Genomic DNA, 17,168 nt, shown 5'->3' with positions numbered 1-17,168 from the left:
CCACCAACAATAACATTTCCTTCATTAAAACCACCACATTAGTTACATAAGCAAACAAATAACATGAAATAAAATACATACCATATTTCAACTCTTGGTCATTACAATATACATAGCCACTCCAGTAATAAATTACTATTAGATCTAAACTAAAGCCAATAATAGTGCTGGTAAATCCATCTTCTCTAACTTTATCCCTAAAATCTGGAACACACTGCCTATCAATATCTGTACACTCCATGTAAATACAGTGGAAGTATAAACTACCTGACTCAAGCTATCCAAGTTACCCAACAGCCTATCAGTAGACCGGCAATGTATGTGCTTTCACATCAAACCAACTCATTGTAACAAGCGTTGTATAAAACCACCACTCCACACCACATCGCTTATACTAGTAGCGGTACACTATTTTTAACAGAAGCCACAAGTTGTACAACACAATTAACAGAAACGCTCCACTTCTGGTTCACCATCTGAAGGAATCAAACAGATTTTTATCTCAAACAAAAGTCTACTAGCCTTAAAGAAGCAGAAATCTTCACCAAACTATACAAAATGTGCTTACACTCACCAGTCCGGAGTAATGCAGCTTAACTCATTCACTCAAATGGAGCTCAGGAAGTTTGCATTGTAACGTCCAATCGGCAGATCCTAAGCCTTTTGACAAAATCAAATTATGTTGTCACATTTCAAACAAATGTTGATATTTCTGGAACCATAGGGGTTATGAAAGAAGTATAAATGGCAAACTCTTCAGCACAAACTTTTTTTTTTTACAGTTGTAGTATTGTTTAGGTTCTAGGTCTTAAACCAAATTTTATAAGTCAGAGTAAACAGTAAATATTACATTTGTAATATTTTGCAAACAATTTACAATATCTGAGCAACCATTCGAGTTACATACATACTGTCAAAGCAGCATATTCATCTAGCTGAGAGCTTTCATATGAGGCTGAGTTTTGTCCATGTTACTTGGTTGTTGAGATATTTAGAAAAAATATGAAAATTATATCTATATAAATTAATATTATAAAAACACCAGTTAATATGTATTCATGTGCACTAGACAGAGGTCAAATATTAATGCAGTTACATTTGCCACTGTGTAAGCTTTAAGATGACTTTTTTTTTTAAAACTTTGTATATTAGCATGGTTTTGGAATTATTGATGTAAACATGAACAAGCAATATTTGACACCTAGAGGTGTCAGCAGAAGTTAACTGCAGATGCACCTGGAGGCGTCACCCAGATGTAATGAGTTAAGAACTATGCACGACGAGAACACAACTTTGTGAGCTGTTTACTTTAAAAATGTTTTTGTAGATTACAAGTTACGTGTTTACAGCTTAATTAGGGCAGTAAATATTTCAGGAAGAATTTGGTTGCTGACAATTTGTAATTTTTGTGCTTATTTTGTGTTTGTCTAATATTCATGTTGGCATGAGGAAGTTGAAAAGAAGAAAAGAAGTGGAGCTGAGGGGGGCTTCCTTTTCTACTGTGTTTAGCACTGCATTTGTGTGGGACATCATTTTACTTTTGAAATGAGATGTTCCAGAATTCAGCAGCAACTTGAGATAACCTCTCACGTTTTTACTGAAGCCTGTTGTGCGTGTTTAGTGGTCTAGTTAACTTAATCCTGTGCTGTCCTTGTCCTACAAATATGAAGTTCAGATCCTGCAATCATCTTATACTCGGTATATTGTCCAAGAAAAATATATCTGGTGCTGTGCTAAAGTCCACCAAGCAGTAAACCAATAGTCCAAAAAGTAGAAAAAACCAAAGTGGAACACTGCTATGTTGAAGCTTTTAATATCCAAAAACAGTTGAAAAACAGATAAAAAACAGGATGATAAACCCTTCATCAGATAAAGTGGAGACATTTAACACACAGTTTTATATATTCTAACAGCCAATGAAAATCAGTGGAAAACCCGCCTATTTTGTAGGACAGGTTTGATAGGTATAATTTCATTTAAACCTGGCTTCCTATTTGCCATCAAATCAACAATCCACCTGGTTTCCACCAATTCAGTTTTCAGCTTAATGTCCCCCCCTCTGCTGTTTAATCTAACATTTACAATAGCCCGAAATTTAAAAGTGTGGGTTGGAAATTCTTTTACATGCCTACATAACGCATTTCTGTCGTCATCATTCCTGATACATGAAAGGTGTTGCAATATTCTTACTTTCAACATATTATTGGTCTTCCCAACATAGAAGCAGGGGCAGTTGCAAAATAAACTATATCACAAGTACGACAGGTGGCCTTAGCCTTAAAAGAGAAAACCCTATTGCTAACAGGATGTTTAAAATCTACATCCTTATTTATATAAGAACAAGCTTTGCATATACCACAAGGCCTGGTACCTGTGCTATGTAAAACCTGATGCTTGTGAGTGATGTCAGAGCTTTCTTTACATAAGAGGTCCTTTAAATTCTTATTCCTCCTGTATTTAAAAGAAGGCTGAGGACCCACTATATCCCTTAGACTGCTGTCACTTGTTAGGATATTCCAATTTTTTCGAACAATATCACAAGCATCTTTTATGTTACTGCAATAGGTAAACATTAGTTTCGGCCCCAAATGTCTATTACTATCAGTCGAAACACTAACTGTATTCCTAGATCTTTTTATCCAAGGTTTATATTTATTCTCTCTTAAACTTTTATTTTTATCTATAACATCATCTATCAGTTTAGGTTTATAACCTCTATCTATTAAACAACCTTTGAGAAGATTAACTTCTTCAATAAAGGAACAATCATCCATACAGATCCTTGAAGCCCTGCTCACTTGTCCTTGTACTATGTTGGGGTGTGTGTATCTCGGGTGCATGCTGTCGTACGACAGAAGTGTGTTCTTCCAACAATCCTTTTTAAAAAGTTTAGAGTTAAAACCTAAATCATCCTGACCTACCCTAACATCTAAAAAATCTATAAAATCAAAAGAATACTTAACCGTAAATCTAAAGAAACTGGTGGTAGAGTGTAAAAAATCGACAAACTCTCCTAATCTGGACTCAGACCCTTCCCACAGAAGGAAAACATCATCTACAAAACGTAGATAGAGTTTAATATGATTTCTCCAAATTTCATTATTTAGAACAAAGGTGTTCTCCCAATGCGAAAGTACCAAGTTGGCATAAGTATTTGCTGGAGGGGTGCTAATACCTAAGCTTGTCTGTAAAGAGAATTAGCACCCATGAAAACATTGTTTTCAAGCACCAGGGTCAATAAAGTTTTAATTAAAACTATTTTCTCTTTTGAAACAGCTAGCTTCTCCAAGAGTGCACCAATGGTATGTATACCATAATCATTATTAATCACAGTAAACAAGTTTTGTATGTCCATTGTAACCATGAGAAGTTTTCCTGGGCCTACTTTATCATTCATTTCTCCCAGGGATACTAAAAAGTGTCCGGTATCTTTTAAAACATTGCCCATCAAGTATGTTCAACCCATATAGAGACGTGACCCAACCCCCCCCCCTAGAGATACAAAATCGGGGGGGGTGGTCAATAAGACTTATGAATCTTAGGGAGTGCTTTAAAAATAGGAATGACAGGTTTTTCCACAAACAGAAAATCATATGCCTCTTCAGATATGTGCATATCATCTAACAGTTTTTGTAGACAAAGATGTACCCTATCTATAACTTGTTTTACCCCCAGTGGATTAATCTGGATGTAGGTGTTCTTATCCGATAACAATACAATGTGGAGCTAGTGGCTCTTTGCTATGTGACTTAGGATGTGAGCAAGGCTCCAATGAGCGAGGCTTAGGTGCTCGATCTAAAAACTGCATGGGTAGGAAAAATTTTCTAGATCTCCTACCAGCACCTGTGAAAAAGAAGAGTTCATGGAAGAGGTCACTGAGCGAAGACAGAGGGGTGGACAAAAGGAGAAGGACTCTGCATTGACTATTGGTAACCCTGACAGCATTGTTTTTAATCTTTCTTCACATATTTTGAGTACAGACGAGTTAGATGTTTTAAATAAGGGGCTTACTTTTGTTCCAGGTAAATGTGGTACATACAATGATATGTTGATGGATGTTATGCTTTTTTGCAGAAATGTAGCACTGAAAGTTTTATTTGGTGGGAATGAAATGAGAGTTAACACCCTAAAAAAACCTAGTGGTTATGTACCTCCACTGACACCAGCATTGCATCTATTTTTAAACGCCTGTGAGCAAGATCTTGTTCAGTATTTTGAAAAAGCAGAGTTCAGGAAATATTATAATTTAACTTCTAAGCAGAGGACAGCATTGAAAGGCCTTAGTGAGAATAAGGACATCATTATTAAGAAGGCTGACAAAGGAGGAGCCGTGGTTTTGCTTGATACCATAAAATATAATGAAAAGTTGAATGTTTTGTTATCGGATAAGAACACCTATATCCAGATTAATCCATTAGGGGTAAAACAAGTTATAGATAGGGTACATCATTGTCTAAAAAAACTGTTAGATGATATGCACATATCTGAAGAGGCATATGATTTTTTGTTTGTGGGAAAACCTGTTATTCCTATTTTTAAAGCACTCCCCAAGATTCATAAGTCTCTTATTGACCCACCCCTGCGACCGATTGTATCGGGGAGGGGATGGGTCACGGAGAATGTCTCTATATGGGTTGAACATACCTTACAACCGTATCTGTCTTTAATGGGCAATGTTTTAAAAGACACTGGACATTTTTTAGCATCCCTGGGAGAAATGAATGATAAAGTGGGCCCGGGAAAACTTCTTATGGTCACAATGGACATACAAAACTTGTTTACTGTAATTAATAATGATTATGGTATTCATACCATTGGTGCACTTTTGGAGAAACTAGCTGTTTCAAAAGAGAAAATAGCTTTAATTAAAACTTTATTGACTCTGGTGCTTGAAAACAATGTTTTCATGGGTGCTAATTCTATTTATAGACAAGCGCAGGGGGTAGCCATGGGCACCCCCTGCGCAAATACTTATGCCAATTTGGTACTTTCGCACTGGGAGAACATCTTTGTTCTAAACAATGAAATTTGGAAAAATCATATTAAACTCTATCTACGTTTTGTAGATGACGTTTTCCTTTTGTGGGAAGGGTCTGAGTCCAGATTAGACCACCAGTTTCTTTAGATTTACGGTTAGGCATTCTTTTGATTTTATAGATTTTTTAGATGTTAGGGTAGGTCAGGATGATTCAGGTTTTAATTCCAAACTTTTTAAAAATTTTTTTGAACACAACACTCTGGTCGTGCGACAGCATGCACCGGATATACACACACCAACATAGTACAAGGACAAGTGAGCAGGGCTTCCAGGATCTGTATGGATGATTGTTCCTTTATTGAAGAAGTTAATCTTCTGAAAGGCTGCTTAATAGATAGAGGTTATAAACCTAGTATGTTAGATGATGTTATAGATAAAAATAAAATTTTAAGAGAGAATAAATATCTAGGAATACAGTTAACCTATTGCAGTAACATAAAAGATGCTTGTGATATTGTTAAAAATTGGAATATCATATAGTGGGTCCTCAGCCTTCTTTTAAATACAGGACATCAGGTTTATATAAATAAGGATGTAGATTTTAAACATCCTGTTGCAATAGGGTTTTCTTTTTAAAGGCTAAGGCCACACCGTACGTGTTGATATAGTTTATTTAGCGAAAATGCTGCAACTGCCCCTGCTTCTATGTTTGGAAGACCAATAATATGTTGAAAGTAAAACCAGGTGGATTGTTGATTTGATGGCAAATAGGAAGCCAGGTTTAAATGAAATTATACCTATCAAACCTGTCGATTTTCATTGGCTGTTAGAATATATAAAACCAACTGTTTTTGGATATTAAAAGCTTCAACATAGCAGTGTTCCACTTTGGTTTTTTCTACTACTCGGTATATTGTAATTGCTGATCTAGCTTTGGAAATTGGAGGTTTATTTGCTATGCTACACCAATTGCATTAGGAAAGAACAGCGCATGTGAATTTGCACATAATACAGCCTTTCATTTTTTAGGTTAGTGAGACCCCCCCAATCATTACAGTCACTCAGAAGTGACAGAAACCTACTTCAAATACACCAGCATCCTCGGCCGTTGTTTCTAAACTTTCCCAGCAGATGTTGGTTATTTATAAATCACAGACCAGATAAGAGAGGCACTTTTAGCATGGACTACAGCAAAAAAATCACTTGCCTTGAACGATGCTAAAATTATGCCACCTGACTCACTAATGTAACTATTTAAGTCAAAATTACATAAAGCAATTTTGTAAGCAAGACAGTTTTAGTTGGCAGTAAATACAGTTTCAGTTGGTAAATACTAGTCTAACAGTCCCAAGAATACAAGCACAGGCTACCTGTCAAGAATGGAAAATAATCTGCCCTAGCTGTTCTCTTCAGAAGGTCCACAAAAGTGACAAGGTACAGGGACAGCGAGTTAGCACTCAAACAGTCTTGTAGGGCCTAATAGCTGGTCCTAATGCTCTCTAATTGCCTCCTCCTTTCCTTACCGTTGGGAATCTACCCAAGTGCAATGACTGCAACAGTGAAACACGAAGAACATAGTACAGTTGTGTACACTTACCATAAATGTAGATGTTCAAGTGTATTCACTGTTGCAATCCTGGTTACCCTCCCTCCAGCCCCCTGACTTCTATTGACTATACCTCTCTTCTTGTTTACTATACTTAAAGCTTTCTGGTGTATTTGCTTTTTATTGGAGGTGTAACCTTATATATAATTGCTTCCCATTATGGGGGCACCTGACATCTGTGGCAAGAAAAGCTGATGTAACGGTGTCGGCTGCATGCTTTATACCCCTGACTACCTGACTTCATGGAAGATGAGACAGCAACCGACGCAGGACCTAAGACTTTGATAATCAGGCCGACTGAGGGCTACCTGCAAGCAGATAACCCAAATGTAATGACTGCAACAGCGAAACATGAAGAACATCAGCCAGCTACACGCTGACCTTGTCACTACTACTGCTGCTCTCATACCTCTACCAGAATCATTTTCCAGACCATCTCCAAGCATTAGACGGGCAGTCGGGCACTGCCTCACAAAGTTGATATTATCACGCACACCCCTGCATGTTGATGGCAATGCATGATGACATCAGACAGTGCTTAAAATTGTAAATAAAAGTAAATTGGAAATTGAAGGGACCACTCAGAAATTCTAGGCACTCCATTATTTTGATCTTAAAACTGGTAAATACCAAGGAAGTCACTATGGTTGAGAGGCATGCTTCTCCCATACTATCCACTACTAACTAAGGGATCACAAAACAGACTCTCCTGCTGGTTCTCGCACTAGGCATCCTCCTTAACTGACACTGTTCAAACAGTGATGCAGGCCCTGAAGTTCCCTCTCTCTAGATCGCTGGGGGGGGGGGGGTGCTGAAGTGCCACCACTTGTGGCAGTGCTTTGCATTATGCTTTCCTCACTAGACAGTAGAAGTAGTGCTGGCATGGGCCTTTTCTAGTGATCTGTTAAACAGTATGACACTACAAAGTTTTATTCTTTTCAGTCATCAGATGTGAGAACTCACCTACAACATACATAAGGACTGAGATCCTATCAGTAAGAGAGGCAGAAATAACCTGGGCAGCACTCTGCATACCTTCTTATGGTGGGAAATATGTGCCCCTTCAATGCAGGAGAAAAAATTATTTTATGAAAAGTTAACCTGGGACATCAAAGGAAGTCAACAGCCCTACAGAAACAATCACTGTAGAAGACCTTCCACATGAAATATCATGACAGCTTTTTGTACCTTTATTTTACTTCAAGCAGATGGCTTGGATAAGGTGCTGGTGGGATGATGCATCAAAGCAGCACCACAAAGTTAGTAACTCAGTACTATTAAACTAAATAAAACATCCCCACTAGAAGTGCACTCCAGTAATAAAGAAGCAAAAGCCAGTTGAGTGTAATCATGCTTCCATATGCACATCACAGGTGTGTCACTGTGCCCCTCTAAGAATTTACTAACACACCAGCCATACTTACCTCCAAGGGACATGATGTGCAGTGTGCCAGAAAACCTCCCTTGTTTTCGCCATCAGCAGAGATGATCCACTGGTGTCAGGCACACTACTCAATACTCAAAATGCAGGTCATCAACACTACCCATTTGCACAGGTGACAGGTACAGTAGGAGGAGTAATGCTGCACAGTAACTTCAGAAAAGTGAGACAGGAAGCTAAAAAAAAGTCTGTTGCCCATGCAAAAGCAGAGCACAATTAATGCTACAAGAATCATCCCTGGCACAACAGTATGCAGCCCAAGTGGTTATCATTTTCCCTGGTAGGACTGCATTATATGCCTTCCATCAGCAGTTAACACCAACAACCAAGAGTGCTACAAAAATAAGACAATAAAATGTTTCTTTCACACAAATGCTCTTATAGGGAAGGAAAAGTAAAATATCAACAAATGTTAGACAAGTGTAAAATGCATATAAAATACCTTACCTGTTAAAAATACTGTGTGTCTCTGATGTATGTTTTGAGCTTGAAGTTTGATTAGACAGTCTAATTCAGGAGCACTTCTGGACTGAGAGTCGCAGTCATGATACGACAAAATTTCAACTCTATGCTTCCTCTGGTAGGTATTCAACAGGGTCAATACATTTAAAACTGTAGGATTCATCCTAAAAAAAGGAAGTGCATATTAAATTAAAACCATATCCCACACTCTGTTTTTTCCTGCAAACAGAATAATCCTAACTTGCCAATGAAGAGGGAGAGTACTTGCTTATTCTAAGAGTAGGTCCGTTTTGAAGAAAGTTTAGAAAATGCCCAAGTGGTAGACTACCAAGGTAATTGTAAACCTTGCACCAACAAAAACCTGACAGGTTATGCAAGGAGGACTGTGCCTGTAAGAATATATGCACCTTGCCAGAGTTTGCAACACTGCAACAGTATGGCATTAAGAATGGAACAAAACAGGATAGGCTAAATTGCAAAAACTGCCAGCCTCATATATCATGGCTCTATCTAACCAAGATTCGGACCACTTGAGAAAATTAAAGAATTTTTGGTGGGATACAATGGGAGAGTGGCTTCCTATGACTGACAGACTGGGAAAGTGCTGCGCCATATTATTCACCATAAATTAAAAAAAAAAAAATATATATATATATATATATATATATATATATATATATATACTACTACTTGATCAAAGGGCCCTCACTGTAGTCATTTCTCTTTAACAAACTAGAATTCAGCAGATTTTTGGAGGGTCTATAGTACGTGATCGAATGGTCAAATATTCGAACACGTAATAATCGAACTGCCACAATGTCGAACAGAAAAGAAGAAAAACCCACCCAAACAAACCATTTAAACGCTCTATGCAAGGGGGAAGCCCCCCCTGCACCCCCCTCGTGGGAGGCTGCGCTCCCCCCACACCCCCGCTACTTAAATATACCAACTAAGAGATCGCACTACAGTGCAGACAATGTAAAACTTCCATTTCCGAACTGTACGGAGATCTCCACTGAACCATTCAACATTGTGGCAGTTTGATTATTACGGGTCGACTATTACATGTTCGAATATTTGACCATTCAATCACAAAACAGACTCTCCTGCTGGTTCTCGCACTAGGCATCACTTAAAATTTTCTATACAGTAACTCAAACAATACAAAGCTCATTCAATTCCTGCCTTCCTCAAACTTCATTCCTCCTCCAAAACATTATTCTGCATGTATTGCTGCCATAATTATAATTTTTCTTTGTAATTTGCTCCTACCCTTTTCTAAAGATCCCACTTCCAGGTCTTTTCTTTCCGTTACTACAGGTTCACAGGAGGTTAATAGGCTATCTGTCCTTGCGGTTCATTTTAAGCCTAGCTAATTTCCCTTTCAGAGATGAGAATCAAACGCTGTGCCTTATGTCTGAGGTAAGCATGTTAACCATTATGGCAGCTGCCAAACTATATTCACTACTTTTAGTACAGCTAGCTTAGATTTTGATTTCTATTTTCTAGTACTTGTTTTTTGGCAGCCACCAGAATTAAACTCAGAAGACCTTATTATACCTAGGCAATTCTGATATTGTATCACAGCTCAAACAAAATCATTTCCTTAGCTACACCAATTTGCTCACTCAGCATTTCTGACACAGTAAACTGCAAGAAATTTTTTAAGTATGCCAACTCATTACATCCCCAGTAACTGAACATTTATGATCAATGCTCTACACCTGCAAACATACAGAAAAGAAATAAATGTGAAATGTTTACCATGAAGTATCACCACTCAATGTTACTATGCTCAGCACCTGGGTCATAGGTGAAAAGGGGCCCAGAACTAGTCCACCTATCTTGTCAACAAAGAAGCGAAAAAGGACAAATTTCAGAAAACTGAATCCTGAAGTACTAACAACCTGACTCTTAGCCATGAGGAAGACACAGTAATACATGCTGAAGGTACGCAGAGAAGATCAAATGACTGTGGTACAGATGTCTACAATGGAAACACTTTTAAAGCAGGCACATGATGCTGCCACTCTGCTAATGGCGTGACGTTTGAGCTAGCACTCGCCAATGAACAGTTTGTCACCTGGCTACAAAAGTCAATGTAACCATTACAACGTGCCAATTAAGGTCTTTACCTCCTATCCATAAGGGACAAGATTCAATCCTGGCCTCCATCCAATGTCTGTGTGAAGTTTTCATGTTTTCCCTATGTCTCTGTGGGGGTCCTCCTATTTCCCAAAAACACGCTGGAAGTTTCCACCTTAAACTCTTCCAAAAATAATAAAATTAAAAAAGAAAAAAAAAAAATGAAGCCACTCTACTGACAGACAGATAAAGCCCTGACTATGGTCCAGGTCAAATTAGTGGCTTGGGCATCTGACGGAGTAGCATGAAGGGATGGAGGTATGCCCATCCTGGGGTGGATGATAGATACGTGGACATTCTCCATGAAGTCCCTGGAAGAGACTGGGGTTGCACAGGAGGGCGTAGGGTGGGGATATTGGCCGAGCTTCCTCAGGAGTAGAGCAAGATTTTGCACACTGCAATTGCACCCCCACAATTCTAACCACGTAACCAAAGGAAGGAGGGAGGGAGGCGAAACCAGGAATAGGCTATAAAACAAAAATAAAAAAACAAAATGGCAGAGGTAGGACAGCAAACCCCCAGGACTCCCTTAGTATCCACATTGGTTCTTGTCAGGAAAAGGGTGACAGCCCAGTGGCAGAGGAGGACTGGTAAATGGTCATGGTAAACCCAGCATTGGAAGTGGGGCACTGTGGGCAGCTGTCAGAATGAAACAGGGTGACTGCATCTCCTAAAAACAAAAAAGAGAGAGAGAGAAAAAGAAAAAAAAAAACTGAATGGAGTTTTCACCAGCAGCACAGACTGTGTGTGGCCAATTGCCTTAGGCATCAACTGTGGTGTGCAGTCATGGGCGCCAGAACCATAGAGTGAGGGGGGAGGGGTGCCCACTTTTGCAGCACTTGCAAAGTCCCGAATAACATGCGCAATTGTGTCAGCATGCCGCGCGCCATCTGAATACAGCAGCAGGAGAGGATTTACTGTTCAGCGCCATTAGATTCAGAATCCTTTCTACTTTACAGCAGCAGAACAGGATTTACTGTTCAGCGCCATTTGAATACAGCAGCAGGAGAGGACGTTCAGGCACGGATTTCTTATGGCAGAAGGATTTATTAATGCAGAGCCAAGCCGCAGATTCAGTGTCTACAGAAGATGTACCGTTCGGGCGAGCAGGCAGATTTCTTTATGGCAGAGCCATTCGGGCTGAAGGTACTGTGTGTGTCTACATGAGTAAAGGCCTCAGTTTGATCATTTATATCATTTTAGTTAGCATCTTGTTCCTGCCACTCAGAATGACAAGTAGCTCAAGGAAGTAAACCTCATGTCATCAGCAAGTGGATGTCAAACGCAACACTCCCTGGCTACTTTCAGGAATATAAGGTAACTTCTTACCAGAACTTGCACTGTTCAGTTATATTCCATTCTACAGTTATTTTGTTCACAGTCTTAAATATCCCTGTCCCTTGTGCATTTCAAGTTCTGTGTAAACGCCAGTTTAAAACACCTGCCTTGTGATCCCATGTTATCCTAATTTCAGTATGGAAAACCACATTAAAAGTTATGTGACCTTGATGAACAAATCTGGTGGGTAGAATGTCCATCTTGTGATGCTTTAGTCAGTGGCTTTTGCACCCAGAAAAAGTGATACTTTGTGACTGCCTATTAACAGTACTATTTGGTTCCATGCAATCCTTTGAATAACATCCCCTACTATATACCTTGTCTAAGATTATCAATATTGCTGACATTTACAAACTGTCATGGTTCTATCTGTAAGCCATGAACTTTCAATGTTGCCTCCGAAAACCATCATTCATCTACTTTTCTGAAGCAATGCACAGTAAAGCACAGGTGGAAATTCCTGTGTAATCATGGCTGTACTTATGGGTGGGAAGTGGGGTGACACTCCACACAACTTCACAGTAAGCTCCACTTTCACCCCCCACAACAGAATATAGATCTCTTTGCCTCTTTTGCGTCCAAATGAGAAAAGAGCTAAATTGCTGAATTTCTACCCTTCTAAACAGGCATGGATCACTGATTCCCAATGCCTTGCCACCGCCACTATCCCCCAAAAGAATGTCATTGTAAAACTGACTTCTGACTAGCTTGCTTTTAAGGGCAAAAAAAAAAAAAGTAAAATTCTGCCTCCTTTCAAGGACAAAAAGGGTGGTAGCTGCTTTCTTACCAATGCAGACTTGCAGCTTATAAGTGAGAAGCAGCTAAGTTCGATCATTTACTCATTCTTCAAGTTTTGTGAGGAGTTAAAGGATGATGTCATTGCTGGTTTAGAGAAGAGACTACCTGATTCATAATTTACTTAATTCTTTATGTTTACATCTATGACTATCCTCTGCTTGTCTTTTCCTCCCAGACAAACTGAAAATTCTCAGGTACACAAATTATTTGCACATATATATACACACACACACTCACACCACCCATTGTGATTTATGTTTATGTACTGTCAGTAGATTCAATTTCTTTGGCCGACTTCCTACATAGTATTAATCTACGGAGAGTGACATGCCAAATGCTTTAAAGTAGGACTCTATTCAGAATTTGCCAAGCAATATTTTTTTGCACAAAATTTTAAAATGCATGCCATTCAATGGCGTCTTTCTGCTGCTCACTAATGCAAGTTTATCCAGCAGTTAATTGGATTTTTGCAAATGTAGCTCTGCAGTGCCAAGAGAAGCTTCCATTTTAGCACTGTTTACTGATCTTTTTATTCTCATTTCCATGGCCCGACTGACTGTGAATTGATTACAGCTGCCAGTTTTACGTGAAGTTACTCAGGTAGTACTTGTTGCAAAAATGAATCATAGCCATCTCTGATGTTTTTTATGGACAGGTTGAGAAAGGTACACAGGCTCAAACCCTGCACCTTGGGTGCAGCTAAAAAGAGCCTGAAGTCCCTAGCCACCGTCACTTTTGAATTTATGCCTCACATTTTTGTTTTGTTCTGTTCCTCATTAAATCTCTGTTTTTTAGGAGCAGTAAAAAAAAACTTTTATGCTAGCAATTTTCTAAGTTTATAAGATCAGTATTTGAAATGTGTCCCTATTTTGGGGCTGTATACCCCCATTGTTGGCTTTGTTCTGTATTTTTGTGCTAGGAGGTTGAGAGCTATGGTGATGAGTGAGAACTGAATTCACTAAATGATTGCCATTTAAGTTTGTCTTCCTGTCTTTCAGGAAACTGCTGATTTAGCTTAGTGGTATGCTGCGCTGACTGTAGTGCACAGTGTTCTGGGTTCAAGACTTGGCAGTGAAATGTACATTGGTAACATAATGTTTTATGCAAGCAACTTTCCAAAATTATACAAGCAATGTTTAAAATGTGTCCCTGGTGTTTGGCCTTTTACCCCTCCCCCAAACTGAAAATAAGTGCAAGAAGCTGTGCAACATGCCTATGGCTTACACTACTGTGATTCTGTGTATATATTGTGTGTAGAGGTAGACTGTTATCATGGAAATGTTCTGAATAGGGTAGTTTTGTCATTATTGATGCATGCATTTTGCTTCAGTGCCTACTGGAAAAATGTTCAAACAATAAATTATCATGGAAATGTTTTGAATAGGGCAGTTTTGTCATTATTGGTGCATGCATTTTGCTTCACTGCCTACTGGAAAAATGTTCAAACAATAAATTTAAAATGCGCTCTATCTTAAGTCTAACAAGTGTGCTGTATTATACAAGGAATATAATTTAATAATGTTAGGAAGGTGTACCGCATGTATGTTTCTTGTTTTGTGTGCAAGGGGCCTCTGATTTGAAAACGGCCCAAAGGTAATCTTTATCCACCACTGACCAGATGCATTTTCTTTGGATGTGGTGTGGGTTTTAATGCTGTTTCAATGAATGCGAGTTTTAATGCCAAGTCTATTTTTCATTGTGAGACAGTATTGCTTTGTTTAGCAGATATCTATTAGTGTATGTGCATTGTGCTATAAAATGTAAAAAATAAAATCCAGAAATGCTACTTGGATTTAAGGATGGGTAATAGAAAATGTACTCCAGGATTGCCCCTCATGCCACTAACGGATAGAGGCAGTTCCTAAATGCTGCATCCCTTATATGAGCCCCCTCAAATTATCTATGGAATGATCACAGTTATTCTCACTAGGGGTAATATACAATTATCAGCCATGGGATAGGTAAGACCAATCAGAAAATGTTAATTCAAGAATCAAGCACCAAAAGGGAATTGGCTAAGCTTAAAAAGTCCTCCAAGTGAATCTATGTCGTGGTAGTAAATAGTTATAAAAAATTGCCCTTTTTAGATCACTAAATGCCCCTCTCACTCTCCACCCCCCAGTCTTCAACAGCTTCCGGTGCCTTTGTGTGCAGTACCCCTTAAATAGGAGAATATGGATCACAGATTGCTCGCCATGTCAGGCTAGCAGCACAACGATGTAATAATTGGCTTTAAGGGATTTGTTCATGTTAATACTGCAAAAAATAGGCAAGAGTACTTGCCACTGATAAGTGGGTTTAGGACTCTCTATACTCTGAACTATGCCAAAGACCTATAGTAACGGTGGGAGCAGTCTTTGTGCCTCAACAGGCCAGAGTCTGCCATAAAGCCTGGCAGCCTTGGGTCAGTAGACTACTGGCTGGGTAGTGTCTAGTTGAGTTATCAGGGATAGCTCTGTTCAATGAAAGCTGGATGTAAAACCAATCAACCTGCCAAACATGAGCTACCAACTGCTACACTCAATATAGGCTCACTGACAAAATGCAGCTTGGAAGTGGATGACAAGATGGTATAGAGGAGACTGGACATCCTGTGCATCCAGGAGACCAGATGGAATGGCAGTGCATGAAAACCACCTGGTTTGGGATCCAGAGTCTACTACTCAGGAGGAGCAGAACAGACTAAAAATGGTGTGTGAATTGTTTTCTGAAGACAAAAAGTGATGTCATCAGAATCTTTGAAAGAGTCGTGACAATCAGTGTAAAGATAGGGCACTATTTATAACCTCAGCTTATGCTCCACATCAGGGGGTGAAAGCACAAAAGTTAAAATAAATATTCAAGACTCTAGCACATCTGGAAGAAGGGGATATATGTAGAGATGAAGAATGGCAGAGTCTCAAAAGAGCATGTGAGAAGAGGAAAGCTGGAGGTGGACTATTGAAGTCCTGGAAGCTATCAAAAGAAAGAAGTGATGCAAAAAATGTGGGAGATGGAAAAGATAGACCAGGCTAAGAAACAATACTGGTTGACTAACAAACAGGCTAATAAAGCAGTCACAATAGCAAAGGAGGAGTCATCAGAGGTACTTAACAGCTTCTGGAAAGTGACTCAGCTGTAAGATAAAGAAGATAGTTATCCGACAGCCCTCATAAGAGATGCCAGCAACAAATTGCTCACTAATCCAGAGGACATCAAAGACAGAAGGAAGCAGCACTTCCAGCAGCTTATGAATGAAGAAAACTCCACAGAAGCTGTAATGGACCAAACGCAACCTACAATGACAAAGGAAGAACAGCCCACCAAAGAAGAAGAATAGCACAAGGAAAGGAAGTCAGGGAAAGCAGCAAGCTCATACGGGGTCACAACAGATATGATCAACATTGCTGGGTGAGTCAGGGGAGAAATGGCTACAGGGGATACTCATAGCAATGTGAAGAGAGAGAGAGAGAGAAAAAGGCTTCTGAAACTGGCCACATAACTATACTTTTTCCAGTCATCTAAAAGTCACAGCAATGCCTGTTCTGGCCTCAAAAACGAATCCAGTTTATAGTGCTTTGTAAAGGTATGGAGAGATGGCAAAACTGCTGCCTTAGAAGTGCCTCTAGAGTCCACCCCTTTTTCGGAAAGCCACTTAACAAGCAAAATCCTTAGTGGAATAGTCCATTACCGTGCCTGTAAGTGGCTAATTATGATGAGAACAACATATAACAGCATGAAACAATCTGCAAACAATCTGTTTAGATAGTGGTTGTCCTTTCCTCTTTCCTTCAAACAGCTGAAGGATAAATTTTGTCTAGGTACTGTATGAGCTGCCTATGGACGTTCAAAGTATGAAGATGTTTTTCTCTCATTTTTGGGATCAGGTAAAAAGACAGGGATATTAACAGACTGGCTCAAGGTAAACTCTTGAAATCACATTAAGCATAAAGAGGGATTATTTTGGGGTTGACTTATCATTAAGAACTAACTTAGATGCTCTCCTACCTGAAGTCAGAGCAATGATGAAACAATCTTTCATATTCAGAACCTAAATTCAGCCTGAAAAGCTGGTACAAATGGAAAAAGAGTAGGCATTTCAAGCACAAAGTTAAGATCCCAAGGAAAAAACGCGTTTTCTAGGTGGTTGCAAATGTAAAATTCCTTTCAAAAGCTCAAAAAAGATAGGAAAACCACTAAAAAGAAAGGAAAAGGACAACAGACCCGAGTACACACACTAAAATAGTTTACTGTAAGCACTTTCATCCAGTTCATGTATTTGAACTTCGTCAGACAATACGGATAATAGAGTTAATGCATTTAAAATACCCTTTAGAGTCACATAAAAAAACAGTCACATGATAACCAAAACGCATACCTTAAGGTAGTATTACTAATACTAAATAATTACAACTAAACAA

The 17,168-nt window shown here is 39.0% G+C and overlaps 1 protein-coding gene across 6 annotated transcripts in view; it reads right to left on the bottom strand.

Annotated features, from left to right (window-relative positions):
- The window catches only part of TASOR (transcription activation suppressor), a 2,736,533-nt gene that overhangs the window by 669,932 nt on the left and 2,049,433 nt on the right, over positions 1-17,168 (bottom strand). For all 6 annotated transcript variants that reach the window (XM_044078696.1, XM_044078698.1, XM_044078701.1 and 3 more), the window contains exon 21: positions 8,473-8,651. In XM_044078696.1, the coding sequence (XP_043934631.1) occupies positions 8,473-8,651 (179 nt within the window). The remainder of the gene's footprint in view (positions 1-8,472; positions 8,652-17,168) is intronic.

This window comes from Protopterus annectens, chromosome 7.part1 (genome assembly GCF_019279795.1).
Source record: "Protopterus annectens isolate FY-2018-M chromosome 7.part1, PAN1.0, whole genome shotgun sequence".
NCBI classification, from domain to species: Eukaryota; Metazoa; Chordata; order Ceratodontiformes; family Protopteridae; genus Protopterus; species Protopterus annectens.
Note: the sequence above shows the minus strand (reverse complement) of the source record. Positions and strands in the feature narration are given on the sequence as shown.